The sequence below is a fragment of the Pan troglodytes genome, chromosome 10 (assembly GCF_028858775.2).
Source record: "Pan troglodytes isolate AG18354 chromosome 10, NHGRI_mPanTro3-v2.0_pri, whole genome shotgun sequence".
Classification (NCBI taxonomy): Eukaryota; Metazoa; Chordata; class Mammalia; order Primates; family Hominidae; genus Pan; species Pan troglodytes.
The window spans coordinates 89,175,171-89,190,701 of record NC_072408.2 but is presented as its reverse complement, the minus strand read 5'-3'; the positions used below and the strand labels follow the sequence as shown (position 1 = coordinate 89,190,701).

At 36.6% G+C, this 15,531-nt stretch overlaps 1 protein-coding gene across 8 annotated transcripts in view; it reads right to left on the bottom strand.

The window, feature by feature from the left end:
• Positions 1 to 15,531, bottom strand: part of METTL25 (methyltransferase like 25) — a 117,768-nt gene that overhangs the window by 88,426 nt on the left and 13,811 nt on the right. For 5 of the 8 annotated variants that reach the window (XM_009425788.5, NM_001279831.1, XM_009425787.5 and 2 more), the window contains 1 exon segment: positions 851 to 1,015. The exons of 2 other annotated variants lie outside the window; for them this stretch is intronic. In XM_009425788.5, coding sequence (XP_009424063.4) covers positions 851 to 1,015 — 165 coding nt within the window. 8 annotated transcript variants of the gene reach the window in all.

Genomic DNA, 15,531 nt, shown 5'->3' with positions numbered 1-15,531 from the left:
GTTATTTTGAGATACAGAGTGAAGTATTTGAGAGTAAAATGCTAAAATATCTACAACTTATGTTCAAAAGATTCAGAAAAAGAGTGTGTGTGTGTGTGCGCGCGCGCGCACGCGTGTGTGTAGAACTACAACAAATGTGGCAAAATGTGAACACATGGTGAATCTAGGTGAAAAGTATACAGGGTCTATTGTACTATTCTTGTAACTTTTCTGTAGGTTTGGAAATTTTCAAAATAAAAAGGTAGGGAAAAATAAGGATCAAATAAGAGATATGAAAGAGGTTTGTGTAAGATAAAAGAATCTGAGTTTTTTTTTTAACCACAGCCTTCTGATCTCTGCCTTTTAATTGGCATGTAGAAACAATTTACATTGAATATTATTATAGATATGGCTGAGTTTTAATCTACCACATTATCATATTTGTTTTTTTAATTTGTACCATCCCCACTTTCTGACACTCACGCTTCTCCCCACATCCCCAAATGTCCCCTTCCACTCTTCCCACCCTCTTCCCATAGAGAACATTAGCCTGCTGCAACAAAAATAATGTAGATTTTGGAATTTGTAGTAGCTCACTGTGATCTGTGTTTGAGGGGCAGGAACTATCTGCAGTAGAAGTTACAAGAGTTACAAGAAGTTACAAGAAAAAAACGTGGAGATCTACAAGTTGTTCTGTTTAATATAGTACAAGGGGAAAACCTACTCTTCTAAACAATAGTTAATTTGTCAGGGCTTATATATTAAGGTCTAACAATAAATTAATAATATTTTGGAAAGATACACATATATGAACAAAGTATTGCTTCTAAGTACCTAAAAAGCACACATACACACACATAAATAGACATACCAATTCTCTGGGTTTGATTTCCTCGAAGGGCTACAAGCAACTGTTCAAAAGGAGTACATATTCCCAAGTTTTGTACAGAATAGTATTTCGCAGCCAGAGCAAAGGCTTCCACACTCACCAACTTCTGAGAAGTTTCACAAAATATTTTGGGAAAATCAGTCATACCTAAAAAAGTGAAGACAGAAAAAGTCTTCAGCAATAATTAATGGTTAATTAGTGTGATATTAATAAACAACAAATGAACACTTAATTTGTATAACAAATGCCAATATTTTCATTTTGTTGTGAATTCTGGCAATATATCTAATGGCTCCATTTATATTTACTATTTAAATGATTAGCTATATGGAACACCCAGTTTTCTCTTAATATTTTATGCAATTAAAAATTTAAACTCCAAATTACAATCAGGCCTTTTTTATGGAAAGAAAGAGACAGAGACAGAGAGAGAGAAAAGGGAGGAAGGAAGGGAGGGAGGATGGGAGGGAGGAAGGAAAGGAGGGAGGGAGGAAGGGAGAGAGAGAGGGAGGGAGGGAGGAAGGAAGGAAGGAAGGTAGGTTGGTTAAAATCTGAATAGTAATGTATTTATTAAATTTACGAACTGTCCTGGCTGGCCTATAACTGTGCATTTAAAGGTAGTCAGCCCGGGCAACACTGTTACTCCCTGTCCACAGTGCATGAGGAACAATGGTAATATCCCCAGTGGTATATAAATGTCCCTGCAAAACAGTTCCTGCATCATTTGGATGATGCAGACTTGTGGCAGGGGGGCGGGGTGCACGTGCTCAATGCACTGTCAATATGAGTTCCAAAACGAATCAGGTTATAACCTGGTGAAAACAACTCATTTTCTTCCCATGGCCAGTTTTAAACCAGACTTTCTATAAGCTTAGTGTGTAACTGTCAGCAGTTTCCAAATAGTCACTAATTTAGACTAGAATGATAAACTGTTGTGCTGTTTGCAAATACCTAGTGCCCTTCTCTGTAGGAGGATCATGAACCTTGTTGAACTCAGGTGTGGCTGTATCTTGCCAAGGTGAACCATACCATTTTCAGGAAGAAGTTTTAAGAGTGTCAGAAGATTCAGTACTCTTTTTTGTCTCAGCTCTGTAATCAAAGCATGTGTCAAGACGGAACATTCCTCAGCCTGAATCCTTTAGTGACTACAGCAAGGACAGCATTACTATCAAACTACAATGAACACAAAGCATATATTAAAATTAAATTTCATTCCTTTCAGTAAGTGAGTTTTAAGCTTATTACTGCAGCACACCCCTGCTTATTATGATGGATGCACATAGGCACACTGACAGATTAGTTCAATCTCATTGTTCTATGGCCATTTTTAAGGCAAGTTAATTTATTTAAAAGAGTTAAAAGAAAGCCTTCCAATTTGTCTGTAGTGGTTCAAAGGAGCTCAATAGACGGGAAAGTCCAATCAGGCCCATTCATTGAAAATTAATTTTGAATAATTCAAAAAAACACACATCTTAAAGGCTTAAATGAAGTATGCAAAACGTTCACCTCATGAAACCATGCTGCAATCTAGGGAAGAAGTTTAGTTCTACCAAAGAAATCCATACTATAGGCTATGAAGTCTTCTCCAGCATAGCTAATCTTCTGTAGTTACTTATTAAATTAAAAAAAATTCTTAAACACAAAAAATAGTGATGTTACCTGACAAAACTTAAAGTAAGATAAGTGATGAGGATTTGTAGAATTCTAAATAAAAACTACATATTTAAGCTAATATCTATTAAGCTGGTGGTGGTAATGTTTACCAAATTCATTAATATGAATAAAATCAGCAGAGATATATACCTTCCATTTCTGAATCAACTAAACATAAATTAAAATTACTAGAGTAAATTAATTTAAGATATATGTTGTGAATGATGTAAATTTCTATGGATATTTTATAAACTGAATTTACTAACTCAGCCAAAAGTAATAAAATCCACATCAAAATATTTAGCCATGATACAAACTGGAAAACTCAGTCAACTATTAAGTGAAATTCTCAGGTTTAAGGGGAGTCTCAACATCCCCAAGCTCCAAGGCAGCAATTTTGTAGAGTGTGATAGAATAAGAGTATTAAATCTCCAAGTGCAAAGGGACCATTATAATAGTTAGCTATTGGACAATGTTGCCAAAAGAAAGAATTGTGATATTTCTGTTGGAAATGTAAACGTTAAAATCAACTTAACTATCCTACAGAAAAAACTTGAAAAAAATCCAATCCAACATGAATTAAATGCTGTTAATTTCCTTTAAGTACAGGTCTCAGCAATTTCAGAAATTTAAAGATCTGAGTTACAATATTATCTTTACAACAATATTTTTTTTTTAAAAAAAGGGTAGTGTTCTAATTCAGTCCAACAGTTTATGGTATTTTGGGCTAACCCTAGTTTACTCAGATAGTCTAGAACTCCATGAAAAAATATTTTTGAATTATGGAAATATAGCTGCTGTACTTTATTTGTTTTCAAGTTATCCAGCCTGTAACTTCCATTACTTGCTATTTTTAAAGATTCAGAGAGTGAGGGGGGAGGGAGGGAGGAAGACAGAGAGAGAGAGAGAGAGAGAGAGAGAGAGAGAGAGAGAGAGAGCGAGAGAGAGAGAGAGCTGTTTATGATCTAGTCTTCATTCCATCTCTGAAACAGTTATGTGAGAAAGTTATGGGACAATGGCAATACATACATATAGTCCTCACAGTTCTTCCCTAGGTACTTGTATAATCGCTTTGGATTTGGCAACCAGCAAAACAGAAATTCCAGTGTTACTTAACTTATATTTAGTAAATTAATTAGTACTTAGATTTTTTTATGCAGGGAAAACTTTAAATTTGCTGCCTATCGCACCTGCATATTATATGGCTTGATTGTTTGGCCTACATCTCCCTCTACTGGAAGTCCCTGTTCTGCTTTATACATGCTTTACTTATCATCTTTACTTACTCTTACTTTTTATGTACCCCATACCACTAGTCCACAGAAGTTTCTGATAAGACAAGTTATAAGATGGGTTCTTAAAAGATAGGCTAATTGGTCATGAGGGAAGAAGGGAAGGAAAGAGGCAGGAGAGATTATTTTCTACAAATATGAGACCAGGATATATCTCAGTTTATTTTTTTCAATTGTTTGTTTGTATACAAGGGACCAATGTACAAGGACAAAGATAGAAGAGTCATATATATACACCTTGGATTATAAAAATCTCAAGGCAGAAAAACATATAATATTTTAAAAATAAAAATAAAGTAAAACAATCACTGAATGTATAATATTTATAATTAGTAAATAAAAATAAATGTCTGTCGTCCTACTTGAATGTTATACAGCACTTTAAGGAAAACAGAGTACTGTTAGGTCTTACAATAATTCATCCCTATTATTCTAACATTTACTGTATGTATACTATGTGCCAGGCACTGTGCTAAGCACTTTACCTTTCATGTGACAGTTTTATAAGTAGACATAATGCTCTTATCCTCATTTACAGAGGAAACAACTGAGACGTAGGAAGGCTGTAATGTATCAAAGTTTGTACAGACACTAGGTGGATGAATCCAAGGTAGTATGAATTAAGACCTTGGTCTTAATTCCCACATTCCATTAGCATGCCACAGTTGTTAAGTACAGTGGACAAACAAAGAAAATCAAGCAGGACAGCAGTAAAGAAAAGCATTGTCCCAGCTACTTGGGAGGCTGAGGCAGGAGAATCACTTGAACCCGGGAGGCAGAGGTTGCAGTGAGCCGAGAACGCGCCACTGCACTCCAGCCTGGGTGACAGACCAAGACTCCGTCTCAAAAAGAAAGAAAAGCATTAGGGAGACCTGACTCTCAGAATCAAGTCTGGCAAGTATTCCCTCTGGCAGAGATCAATATACAGTGATATCCTAAGATAATATATTTTATTAATTATTTCACTTTCTTCACTCCCCTCTACACCTCCCTCTCCACAAAAAGTAATTTTAAGGTTTCAAGAAATTAGCTGGGCATAGTGGCTCATACCTGTAATCCCAGCACTTTGAAAGGCTGAGACACGAGGATTGCCTGAGCTCAGGAGTTTGAGATCAGCCTGGGCAACATAGCAAGACCTCATTTCTACTAAAATTTTAAAAAATTAGCTGGGTATAGTGGCATACACCTGTAGTCCCAGCTACTTGAGGAGCTTAGGATTGCTTGAGCCTGCAAAGTCGAAGCTGTAGTGAACCCTCATCATGCCACTGCACTCCAGCCTGGGCAACAGAGCAAGACCCTGAGTCAAAAAAAAAAGTTTTAAGAAATTAAAAAGTCATTTTACATATAAAATAATTAATGTCTCTGAAAAAGAAATATCTTTGTAAAATCTTATTATGATATCTATTTGCAGAAACAAAGTAAACCTATGCTTTATGCCCAGTTGTAAAGCAACAATACTTTGCACAAGGCATGAATGAATTGCATGAATGACAGCAATCCCTCAGTACAGTTTGTAGCATCATCAACTATAAAAGGAAAATAAATTCTCCTAAGGCTCCATGGTAATATCAATCACTGAGGCCACTACAAGGACTTCAATAGCACCAGGGAATGTTTATAATCTCAGGATGAGAAAAAGGTGACTTAAAACATTTAGAATGTGACATAAAGTAAAATGCAATTATGTACTAAATTTGAGATTTTGCTGTTACAGGGTTGGGAAAAGGTCACTAACATCATTATCACACAGCCTAGATCTGTCTCATGGCCCAGAGTTTCAAGAAGAAATCAACAGTGTCCTCTTAATTATAATCTTCACAATGACATAGAAGTATTTTGTATTCATTCCTGCATAAGTGTCCTACAGATGTCTTCAATTCAAAAGGTTCAAAACTCAACTGAACACTTCAATGCTCCCAAAACTTTTCCCTTGTTCTATTTTCTAACTTGTTTAATAGCCTTATCACTCACCCACTGGCAAAGCTAAAAGCCTTTACATTACCTGAAATGCTTCTTGTGCCATCAATCCACATGCTAAGCCACCCATCAACTCTGATGTAAAAATGTCCTTCATTTGAAAACCCCCTCCCACATCACTACTGTATTTCAAACCTTGTATGCTCTCCAGTACTACTGCCATAGCTTCATAGTTGATTTTTCTCCCTTATCAATAAAACTCTGATAGACAATGCTCAATAGGTTGAGTTGAATTGAACATGTTTTCTAAAATGGAAATTTACTTTTATTCAATGCAAACTTAAACATTTTAAGGCTTTGCCTTCCACAGCAGTTGACTTTTGACTTAAATCTTTGGTAATTGTTTAATACAGCTTAACCAAAAGCTAAAGTCTGTCTTATTGAACTTTGAAAATTAAAGATGGGATGAGTTAAGTTTTCCGAATGTTTTGAGTCTGTTCATAATCCTATACTGTACCAAGGGAAGAAAATAGAATATATACTATCGCTTTCAAAAGAAATTAATTTATATCATCCAATTATGTGCTAGAAAACATTTTGCCTAAGCTATTTCAGCTCACTTTATAGTTGCATATGAAGTGAAAAAATATGTTATATAAACATGCAAACCATGCTCTTAGAAGGAATAAAATTAACAAGATATTGACATGCATGTCCTTCTTGTACCAATATTAACATCACATTGAATGTATAAAGTGCATTTAACCATTCCTAAAGCAGTTTCACACTTAACTACATTACTTATAAAAATGAAATTAAATGTAAAAATAGAAAAATGTAACCACAGTATTTTAACTCTAACAGACTCTTCAGAGTTTAATTTGAGGGAAAACAAAAATATGCAAAGAAATAGAAATTTAGAAATTGATTTGCTAAATAAAAAATAAACAATTCAGGGGTACCTACCATGTATAAGTTAAAAACTAAACTTGAATAAAGCTACTTTGTTATAACTTACGATTGCCTATGAGACTTAGTGTTTTACTATTTATAGTGTATGCAGACAACAAATGTTCAATATGGATTGAAGGGGGTTCAGCAACTCCCAGTTAGAATTCTATTGGATGCCACATGGAATGAGCTTACTCAGGCCTTTGCACTTGGTTTTTACCTCTGTCTGAGACCACCTTCCCTCATGAATTTTCATGGCTCACTCTTCTTTCAGGTGTTTGCTCAAATGTTACCATTTCGGTGAAAACTTCTCTGACAGTCTTGTTAAAAATTGCAATCCCACTGAACTCTCATCACCCTCTGAGTCTTTATTAATTTTTTAAAGCACTTATCACCATCTGGTATAGTATGCAAGATCCAAGAAGACAAGAATTTTTATTCACTGCTGTATCCTCAGAACCTAGAATAATGTACAGCACATAGAAGGTACTCAATGAATGAATGAGGAAGAACTAGGGTTTGAATTCTGGTTCTCAGAATGTCTATCCCTGTGGCCATGAGCAATTTATTTACCTGCTCTAAGACTCAATTTCTTCATCTATAAAATGGGGAACAATATCTATTTCATAGGGTTGTTTTATGTAATTCACACACATAAACAAATACATATATACACTTATATACATGTACATTCATATACACACATACGATTATGTACTTAACTACATATATATATACACATACATATATAAACTTTTAAGGTCGGGATACACGTGCAGGTTTGTTACATAGGTAAACTTTTGTCATGAGGGTTTACTGTACAGATTACATATACCATGGAATACTACGCAACCATAAAAAATAACGAGATCATATCCTTTGCAGGGATATGGATGGAGCTGGAGGTCATTATCCTTGGCAAAGTAATGCAAGAACAGAAAAACAAATACCAAACGTTCTCACTCATAAGTGGGAAATAAATGATGAGAACACATGGAAACATGGAGGGGAACAATTAACTATATTTTAATATATATTCCTAACACACGGCCTAGAACATAAATAGGCAACCCTTAAACCATTAAGTCCAAATTAAGTTACTGAGTGTCCTAACAATTGGATCAACTTTCCAAATTTATTGGAATATAGAATTTTTAAAACCTCAAATATTTAAGGCCAGAACATCTTACAGGCTACTAGAGAAGAAACTGAAAGATCAATATGCACACTTAGCTTTTAAATGTGGGACCTGCTGGGAGAAAGGAGATTTGGGCTCTGGAACCTGAGTGCAAGATCTCCATCAGCAGAATGAAGGCATGACTAAGGATGGATGAACTGCACCTTGAGAACCAACATGGAGGTCCAATAGTTAACACTGGGTACTATGCTCTAGGTAGGATGAAAGCAAGAATTACTCAGTTTCTGCTAATCCACTGGTTAGCACTGGGCATCATGTCCCAGGATCAACTTTCAAGTGCAGGAGAGAGTTTTAGTATTAATGATACTTCTTACTAAATTTGATGTGAAATATGGTAGATATAATTTCAGCTATGCCTTAAATACCTGGAATAAAGTTTCAAGTTTGCTTCACGAGAATGTTTTAATTTCCCATAATCTCAAACTGTTTCAAAAAATAACAAAAAACAACAGATACTAAATTCCCAGAAATCCAATAAACTTTAAACTTCATTTAAAATGAGAAGCATTTAAGAATAAATTAAATATGTATAAATATTTTCTGAATAATAAATTCAAATTTGATAAATCAAATATAATTTTGTTAGCAAAATACAAATTTCAAATTGTAAAATGTTAAAAAGTGATGTAAAGTATACTAAAAATATATTTATTTCAGTGCAGTAATTGCTTTGAATTGATGTCAACCTCTGTTCTTTTTTTCTGACCAAAGATACATCATTTCTTACTTAGGTTGTCATTTCTGAACACCACTGTAGGCTCCACTGCCCCACAGCACCTCAAAATGTCACTACCTTAGTCACTGCCACTGCTACTGTCCATTTACTGAGAAGACCAATATCTCTCTTTATATCTTGATCTGGGCCTAGACTTTTGGGCTTCCAAAAATAATTAAGACTTGTCAATTTGTTTATTATTGTTGTTGTTTTTGTCTTTTGAGAAAAGGTCTCACTCTGTTGCCCAGGCTAGAGTGCAGCAGCATGATCATGGCTCACTGCAACCTTGATCTCCAGGGCTCAAGTGATCCTCTCACCTCAGCCTCCTAAGTAGCTGGGATAAGGGCATGCACCACTGTGCCCAGCTAATTTTTTAAATTTATTTTTTCTAGAGACAGGGTCTCACTATGTTACTCAGGCTGGTCTCAAACTCCTGGGCTCAATCAATCCCCCCACCTCAGCCCTTCCCAAATGCCGGGATCATAAGTGTGAGCTACTGCACCTGGCCAGTTTATTATTGCGGCAAGGCACATAAAGGACTCTTTGTCTCAGGAAAACTGTAAATTTAAACATAACTAAATTACTAATAAGGGATTTTGAGGGAGTAGAATTAAGTTATACCCCTCTCTTAAAACTGTATTTTTCTTTCCCGTTGTGCATTTCATTAATTTGAGTTCAATTTCATCTTCTATTCTTATTCTAAGCTCCCTTTCAACATTAACACAAAATAGATGTGTTTATTCTACTCTCTCAACTGAATTCAGTTATAATCATTTGCCAAGTAAAAGGAAGAAGTGAAAGGTCTTTGCAGTAAACACATACTTTTTTTCTATCTAGCTCCTACCCTATCTCCACCAGATCTTGTTCTTTACTACTTCCTTAGTTTTTGTAATGATGTGTATAGTTCATAAAAGTTAGGTCAATTTTATTCTTTACAGGCCATTATTCAAGGCAATTGCTGTATAGAAAATAAACAAGTAAAACACCCAACCTAAATGTTAAATTTAAATTCCCCATTTGATTGCAATCATTATGTAAAAGGGAAGAATTAAGCCTCAGTGACTGTCATTGGTATCAGCCTAAAGACACTGGTCTGATACTCTGTGGCTGAACCTGAAATGCAGTGTTTACTCAGAGGAGAACCAACAGTTTTCAGCACTTGATAAAAATTAGTTAAATACATGTTAGAAAATGGAGTATTTCTTAACAAGAAATCTGAAGATACAAGAAAAAAAAATAAAGAAGAAGCACAAGTGTCGGCCTAAATCAAGATGAATTCAAACAATTGTAATACTAATAATGTTTTCAACCAGCAGTTCTTATCCTGATGTCTAAGAGTTTACAAGGGCTATGAATCACCTAAAATTGTATGTAAAGTTTTGTGAATATTTGTGCATACTTAAGCCTTTTTTTGATGCAGTGGTTCTATAGCATTCATTTAAATTAGCTATTAAATGGGATTTGTGACCTAAGATATTAACATTACTATCTTTCACAGTTTCCTTACCCTTCATCTCACACAATGTTAAATTACGACAAACAATTCAATTAACTTTTTTCTCTTGATTCTAGAGATTATTTTAAATATTCAAAGCAGAAAAACTAAGTAGTTTTTTACTTCCTAAACAATCTGAGATTATTCTTTTTTCACTGGTAGACTAAATTTCCTATTTCTAAAATTAGTCTAACTTTAAAAAACTAAACTTTACTCTCCAGTATTTTCATTATTAAACAGATCCTCTTTCATTCTTCACAATTTTAATTACTAAGCTGAGTTTTTTAGATAACACCCAGCTAACAAAAAACTAGAAATAATTTAAGATACTAAACATACAGGTCAGAATATTCCATTTGACAACATATGTTAATAACAGTAAATGGTTATAATAAATTTGCATGATGCAGGTTGAAATCTATAATAAAGGCAAGCTTATTGTCTTTTTGCATAATCCTAGAGATATGCTAAGTGACGCATACAACCACTTGATCCAGAGAAGAATCAGCCACATGTGATATTTACTTTTTTGACTAAATTTTTTTTAAATTCATATATGAGATGAACAGAAAAAAAGACTAAAAACAAACAAAAGTAGAAATAAATTACAATATTTTCTTTCTTTCTTTTTTTTTGAGACAGAGTCTTGCTCTTGTCACCCAGGCTGCAGTGCAATGGCATGATCTCGGCTCAGTGCAACCTCTGCCTCCTGGGTTCAAGAGAGTCTCCTGCCTCAGCCTCCCAAGTAGCTGGGATTACAGGTGCCTGCCACCACGCCGGCTAATTTTTGTAGTTTTAGTAAAGACAGGGTTTCGCCACATTGGGCAGGCTGGTCTCAAACTCCTGATCTTGTGATCTGCCCGCCTTGGCCTCCCAAAGTGCAGGGATTACAGGCGTGAGCCACAGCGCCCGGCCAATAAATTATAATATTAAAGTTTGCAAAGAAGATGAAAAATGACTCTCCCCCTCCAAAAAGTAATTATTTAAAGATAATTTAACAATAAGATTATGCTTTCACATTTGTCTTTTGTAGGAAATATTATAAAGTATTAAGCAGTATTAAAGGTTTATAAATGAAAGTGTTCCAGACAAAAGGATAGGTTCACTGAGTTTGGATAATGCTTTTATAGTCAATAGATACAAAGATAGTAAACTAAGATAAATTTTGAGAAATAACCGTTGTCAAAGATAGAGCCACTTGTGGTGAAACTCTGAATAAATTGTAAAAATACTGTTATGATTTAAATTAAAAATAATTGTCATAGAAGATTACTTCAGTTCCCAATAAAATGGCATTGAAATTTTTAAGAAACACATGGAGAAGAATAAAATTACAAATGAAGAACAGCTTGACTTGCAGAAGCAGGGGGACTAGAATTTCTTGCAGAGAATTATCAAAACTAACTCATGAAAGCAATACAATGATTGAGAGATGTACATGTTTTTAATTTAGAAGATAAAGAATGTTGAAAAACAGGGATGAATGTATGAGTTTAAAAATTTGTATGAGTTGAAAAACTTATCTGGAAAATGAAATCAACTAGTTTTCGACAAAAGTACTGTCACATAATTGGAAATTCAATAATTTTAAAAATATAAAGATTGAAAACCATTTCTTGAGCAATGCTCAGAGCATGGACTTTCACATATTACTTAATCTAGAAAAAGTATAATTCCTACATTAAATGGGAAGAAACTAGAATAAAATTCTGCTTAGAAAGGCATAATCCATTCATCTTCCATTTTGTTTTGTGCTACAATTATTGATATCTGTTATCCTCCTTATTGAGATGTACATTTTTGAAGGCAGAGATCATACCTGTTGTATTGGCCACAACTACAATTTCATACTGATAAAATGCTAAGTAATTTTTGCAAACCTAAATTGGGATATAAGGGTAACCAGGCATTCTGAGGTCATAAGGGATAAATTCCACTGATCTATTCTTAATTCTATTAATGACCACAGTATTGAAGAATACTGATATTATAAAGGCCATAAAAGAGATGCTCAAAGGTTGTCTATTCCTTCTTCTCAAACATCAGTAGGTTTAAATTCATTTCAATCACTTCTGGACCTCACTAATTCAGCCTACTGCCCAGAGTAGTGACAGTTTACACTTGAAACATGTCAATCATTTCTAAAAACTTAAGGTAGTAGGTGAGTGATTGGGAGGCAGTGAATGGGACTTCTTAAATATCTCTACATGGAAGACCTCAAACACAATTGTTTCAATCCTTTCCTGCTATAACAAAATACTTGAGACTGGGTAATTTATAAAGAACATATATATATATTTTTTCCTCACAGCTCTAGAGGCTGGGAAGTCCAAGAACAAACCAATCGCCAGCATAGCTGGTACAGATTGAGGGTTGCTCTCTGCTTCCAAGATGGTGTTCCTTGCTACATCTTCACATGCAGCAGGCGTGGTCAGCTTCCTTGTACCTCTTTTATATGGGCACTAATCTCATTCATGAGGGCTCCACCCTCATGACTCAATAACCTACTAAAGGTCCTACTTCTTAATACCATCACACTGGCAATTAATATTTAGCATATGAATTTGGAGGAGCATATTCAGACCACAGCAACATATATCTAAAATGCAATACATTATTTCCCCAGCTTCCTCTGCTGATTCTCCTAATTTTGCTAGTGGTACCATTTGTTCATTATTATTCTGTAAGTTTGCAATCAAAATCTTGGAATTACCTTTGATTCTTCCTTTTCTCTAAACTTTATATAAACAGTCACCAAGCACTACCAATTTTCTCTGTACAGCATCTTTCAAAACTATCACTTCCTTTCTATTCCACTGCCATCACCTTGTCTCAGCACACATCCTTCATCTCTAGACCACTATTGTCCCCATGGAAGGATGATTTCAAACAGTTTAACAGCCAAGCCTCCAAAACTATCTGCAATATTTTTTTCTGACATTATTTTTAGCTACTTAAAAATATATTAATACTTTGCTCCATGTTTCTAACTGTCCTGAAATATGCTTTATAATTTTCCAGCTTCACCCTTTTGCTTACACTGTTCTATACACTTGGAATGCCCACATACTCTCTATGTAACCATATTAAATTCAACAAACAGAGGTGAATCCAGCTGGGCTTCTGGGTCGGGTGGGGACTTGGAGAACTTTTCTATTGAGCTAGAGGATTATAAATGCACCAATCAGCACTCTTTGTCTAGCTAAAGGATTGTAAATGCACCAATCAGCACCCTGTAAAAACACACCAATCAGCACTCTGTGTCTAGCTAAAGGACTATAAACGCACCAATCAGCACTCTGTGTCTAGCTAAGGGATTGTAAAAGCAGCAATCAGCACTCTGTAAAATGGACCAATCAGCGCTCTGTAAAATGGACCAATCAGCAGGACGTGGGTGGAGCCCAATAAGGGAATAAAAGCTGGCCACCCTAGCCAGCAGCAGCAACCTGCTCAGGTCTCCTTCCATGCTGTGGAAGCTTTGTTATTTCGATCTTCACAATAAATCTTGCTGCTGCTCACTCTTTGGGTCCACAACACCTTTAAGAGCTGTAACACTCGCCGTGAAGGTCTGTGGCTTCGTTCTTGAAGTCAGCAAGATGAACCCACCAGAAGGAAGAAACTCTGGACATATCTGAAGGAACAAACTCCAGACACACCATCTTAAAGAGTGTAATACTCACCGCAAAGTTCTGTGGCTTCATTCTTGAGGTCAGTGAGACCAAGAACCCACCGGGAGGAACAAACAATTCTGGACACATTTTGGCGATCACAAAGGGACTATCACCAAGCAGTGAGTACCATCAGACCCCTTTCGCTTGCTATTCTGTCCTATTTTTCCTTAGAATTCGGGGGCTAATACCGGGCACCTATTGGCCAGTTAAAAGCGACTAGCGTGACCTCCAGACTAAAGACACGGGTGTTAGACTTTCTGGGAAAGAGCTCTCTAACAACCCCTGGCTCTTTGGAGTTGGGAGCATTGGTTCGCCTGGAACCAGCTTCTGCTTTTCCTGTACTTCTGGGCTGAGCCAAGGGTTGAGAGAGAGAAAAGCCAATCAGCTCCGGGGTCCCAACAACAAGTTGGTTGACCTTGCAGCCATGGGTGGAACTCTCAAAGTTATGTCGCCCCAGCGAGACTCACTCATCTATCCTATCTATCCTGACCCTTGCCTCCTGGGTCCTAATGCCTGTCAGACAAACTTTCTCTCACTTCTCTTCTCCGAGGCTAGTCCCGCTTCTAAAAACCACTCCCTGTCTCTGATGCTTTTCTAGTTTCTCCTATATGAATGATTTCTAGTATAAACTCCAGGACTCTATTCCCTTCTTTAGGCACCCGGGCTCACCAATCAGAAAGACATAATTTTTGCCCAAAGCCCCATTGTAGGAGGGACTATCTTGAATTTTAGGATCCCACCACAGACAAGCAGGCCTAACAAAAGCTATTCCTGAAGCTAGGATATGGGGAGCTTCAGAAATGATATCCTTCCTATTCAAGTGAGGACAAAAGGTGTCACTCTTCCAACCCTCGAGATCCCTTCCCTCCCTCAGGGTATGGCCCTCCACTTCATTTTTGGGGCATAACATATTTATAGGACAGTGGTAAGGTCCCAATACTAACAGGAGAATGCTTAGGACTCTAACAGGTTTTCGATAATGCATCAGTAAGGGACACTAAATCCGATTTTTCTTGGGCCTCTTTGTGGTCTAGGAGGACACGCAAGGGTGCAGGTTTTCGAGAATGCATCGGTAAGGGCCACTAAATCTGAACTTCCTTGGTCCTCCTTGTGGTCTAGAAGGAAAACTAGTGTTTCTGCTGCTGCGTCGGTGAGCGCAACTATTCCGATCAGCAGGGTCCAGGGACCGTTGCAGGTTCTTGGGCAAGAAGTGTTTCTGCTGCTGCGTCGGCGAGTGCAACTATTCCAATCAGCAAGGTCCAGGGACCCTTGTGGGTTCTTGGGCAGGGGGAGAAACAAACAAACCAAAATCACAGGCGGTTTTGTCTTTCAGATGGGAAACACTCAGGCACCAACAGGCTCACCCTTGAAATGCATCCTAAGCCACTGGGACCAATTTGACCTGCAAATCCTAAAAAAGAGGTGGCTCATTTTTTTCTGCACTATGGCCTGGCCCCAATATTCTCTCTCTGATGGGGAAAAATGGCCACCTGAGGGCAGTACAAATTACAATACTATCCTGCAGCTTGACCTTTTCTGTAAAAGGGAAGGCAAATGGAGTGAAATACCTTATGTCCAAGCTTTCTTTTCATTGAAGGAGAATACACAACTATGCAAAGCTTGCAATTTACATCTCACAGGAGGACCTCTCAGCTTACCCCCATATCCTAGCCTCCCTATAGCTCCCCTTCCTATTAATGATAAGCCTCCTCTAATCTCCCTTGCCCAGAAGGAAACAAGCAAAGAACTCTCCAAAGGACCACAAAAATCC